The 3228-nt window shown below is 34.0% G+C and overlaps 1 protein-coding gene across 1 annotated transcript in view; it reads left to right on the forward strand.

Annotated features, from left to right (window-relative positions):
* Positions 1-225: 225 nt before the first annotated feature.
* The window catches only part of LOC111384620 (RING-H2 finger protein ATL66-like), a 10125-nt gene continuing 7122 nt past the window's right edge, over positions 226-3228 (forward strand). The window contains exon 1 of the mRNA XM_023008925.1: positions 226-520. Within this exon, the coding sequence (XP_022864693.1) occupies positions 378-520 (143 nt within the window). The 5' untranslated portion in view covers positions 226-377. The remainder of the gene's footprint in view (positions 521-3228) is intronic.

Consider the following 3228-nt stretch of genomic DNA (forward strand, 5'->3'; position numbering starts at 1 on the left):
TTACATATAAATCAAATTTTTTTACTTTTTTTTTAACCACTCATTTTTTAAAGTAACATTATTCCACTCATTTTTACTTAAAAAATAGGGCATAGTTTCATTCTAAAATAATATATCTTCAACTTTATTACTATTTCTCAAACAATTATTTATCAATGTAATTCACGCGCTTGTTCAGCGAGTAGTCAATTCGCCCTTTCTTACAATTATAGCAAATATCAGTTTCACAGGCTTTCTGGTAAACGAACAGCTACTTATGTAAGTGAACTCAACTGTACACAACCCTTTTAGATCCCATCCAATCTCATATCCTCCTACCAATATGTTGATTCCACCACCAACTCCGTCTCAATTGCCGTCACTTTAAACCGCCGCTAATGTCATCACCCTCCGAACCATTTCGTTGGCACTACGCCGAGTTCGACGACAGCAACTTCCAAATTCGCGGCCGCACTCTGTTTTTCATACTCGTCCTCTTTTCAATCATCCTCTTAGTCACTCTCCTATTCCTTTACGCCAGGTGGGTCTGTCGATACCGCCTTCGTCCTCCTCAGCCTTCCGCTTCCCACTTGGTCCACGTGCCGCCGCCGCCGCCTCAGCCACAGCAGGGGCTGGACTCAACCGCAATTAACAACCTCCCGATTGTTTCGTACATGGGATCGGGATCGAGTCCTGGGAATTTTGTTGATTCAGAGTGTTGTATTTGCTTAGGCATTTTTCAAGATGGAGATGAAGTAAAAGTGCTGCCTCGCTGTCACCACTGCTTTCACTCGGACTGCGTGGATAAGTGGCTCACGACTCAGTCGAGTTGCCCGCTTTGTCGTGCTTCTCTCCGAGTTGACTCTGCTGTTTGACTCGTTTGTTTTATTTATTTTGTATTTCTTATTTTCACCTCCATCAAAATAGGGGTATTTTGTGCAGATTATTTCCACTAATAACCATTGCGACATATATTCCTAAAATGGATTTTATAAATTTGATTGCGATCTCCTAAAGTGGATTTTTATTTTTTATTTTTATTTTTTTTTGGGATATAATGGAACCAATGCTTAACGTTGATAGTTAATACAAACGACAAAAGGGGAAAAAAATTAAAAAATAAATAAATCAAGACTCCACTTTGGACGAGACAAGATGTTTTATAGTTCAATAATAGGTGACACCAAAACGAGAATATCTGTAGAATCTATCTAAAACTTAGAACTTAAGGTTGCCTTTTTAGTTCCCGTTTGGCTCTCATTGTTTAAATTATAATTTTCTCTCTATTATTTTTAACAACACAATATTTCATAAAATAATATTACACGCAAATTGAAAATATTCATTTTTTTCAATTACATATTCTTCAAAAAAATATTATTTTAAAAAGTATAAATTAAAATAATGAAGGCCAAATGGAGGCTTAATATCTCGTTTTTGTAGCATAGTGCTATATACAAGATAAATGTGTTATGCTACTCAATCAGGGGCATATCCCGACCCTGTTTGTGTAGCAGGTCTCAAGATAAATAAGATGCCGACTAAATGAATATTCTTTTTTAGTGTATTTGTTTCAATGTTATTGAGTCTAACGATGGCATTCAAGCTTTTGTCCATATACAAAATGAAGTGTATTTTGTCCAATTTGTTGGTAGGTGCTGATTGAATTTTGTACTGGGATCAACAATAACTTTTAAGTATAATCGAACATGTCAATATAATTTCAAAGTGAAGCTTGGAAAATACTAACATGTGGATTTATGACAAACTTCATTAATTTAAAACAAAATTGCAAGTTTTTTAATATTAAGGTTAGTTACAAGACAAATGCAAAATAAAATCTAGAACATGCTGGCACCTAGAGTTTTAGATTCCTTTGATCTCATTTACACTTCTATTTCCAATGCTCTTTCCTTGGTATTAAGCTTCTCAATCTTATAATTTTAAGTGAAACTAGTCCAAACTCACATGAGCTGATGTGAAAAGAATTTTTATTCTCAAATTGAAGTAAGCAATAAATAAAGAAATACAGGATAGTCAGCAATGAGGAAAGAATCTCATATAGTCCACATTTGAAACTATTCTTCAGCATGCGTGTCAAGTTTAAACATAAAATATCAAAAGTTGAATGTTACGTAAATCAAAAGGGGCCTCAAAAGAATAAGCATTCGCAGAATTTCAATAATAAGTTATGAATGCATGATCATATATACCAGAGTAATACTATTCAACATCATGTTAGGTGACAGTTGTATGACATTAAATGATATATACATTTAAATGTAATATCATATGATTCATTTAATTGAATTTATTATGTGTGGCTACCCAGATTAGTGTTTTAGAACAATTGATATTAGATAGTATTATTCAAATACTAATGTTGTGGTTTTTGTCCCTTGTAATGCGAGTATTGCTATTCATCGCTGCTCAAGTCAAGCACTAGTTTAGATAATAATTGCATGACATTTAATGATAGATTTACTTAAAGGGAAATCACATGATTCATTTAATTGAACTTATCAAGTGTGGTTATCTAGATTGATGTTCCTACACTACTAATGCTAGATATTATTATTGTTTAGAATAATTCTTGGCGCGTCCATAATGTCCAATAGGGAGGCGCCATGTGTGCATTATGGACACCATTATGGTGCCCATAATGTACACCAAGCATGGCCCCTTTCTTTAATGCATCGTGTTTTAGAGTGTGTGTGATTTACATTTGTTGTAAGATTAATATTGTCTATTTGCGTGAAATGACGGAATAGATTGAGCTTTGTTTTGGAGAAGTTTTAACCTTAATTAGTTTTGTAATTCTCGTTATCCCACGTTATTTGATAGAATTGAACGACTCAAGCTTGATTTGTCATTTGTAGTGACACTCTAGCACCATAGCTCGATTGTGTACAAATTTATACCTTAATTTGAAGGTTGTTGGCGCCAATAAAGTAGTTCAATTACTCAATTTGAACATAAATGAAAAGGAAAAATTAAAGCTTGGCTCTCCAATCTGTGTGAACTTTTTATTTTTAACAATTAGGTTCTCAACCTTTCGCTTTTCTTGCAAGTCCTTAATGACCCTCCAGCCTACTATCGTGCTAAATACACAATTATATAATTATTAAATTTAAATTTAAAGAAAAGAAAAGAAGAAAAGAAATATGAAATGAAATTCTTTAACCTTCTTCACCCGACCCACCCCCTATTGCAAAACCCAAAATAACCCCTGGCACCAGGGGCGGATCG

This window comes from Olea europaea, unplaced genomic scaffold, assembly GCF_002742605.1.
Source record: "Olea europaea var. sylvestris unplaced genomic scaffold, O_europaea_v1 scaffold2955, whole genome shotgun sequence".
Lineage (NCBI taxonomy): Eukaryota > Viridiplantae > Streptophyta > Magnoliopsida > Lamiales > Oleaceae > Olea > Olea europaea.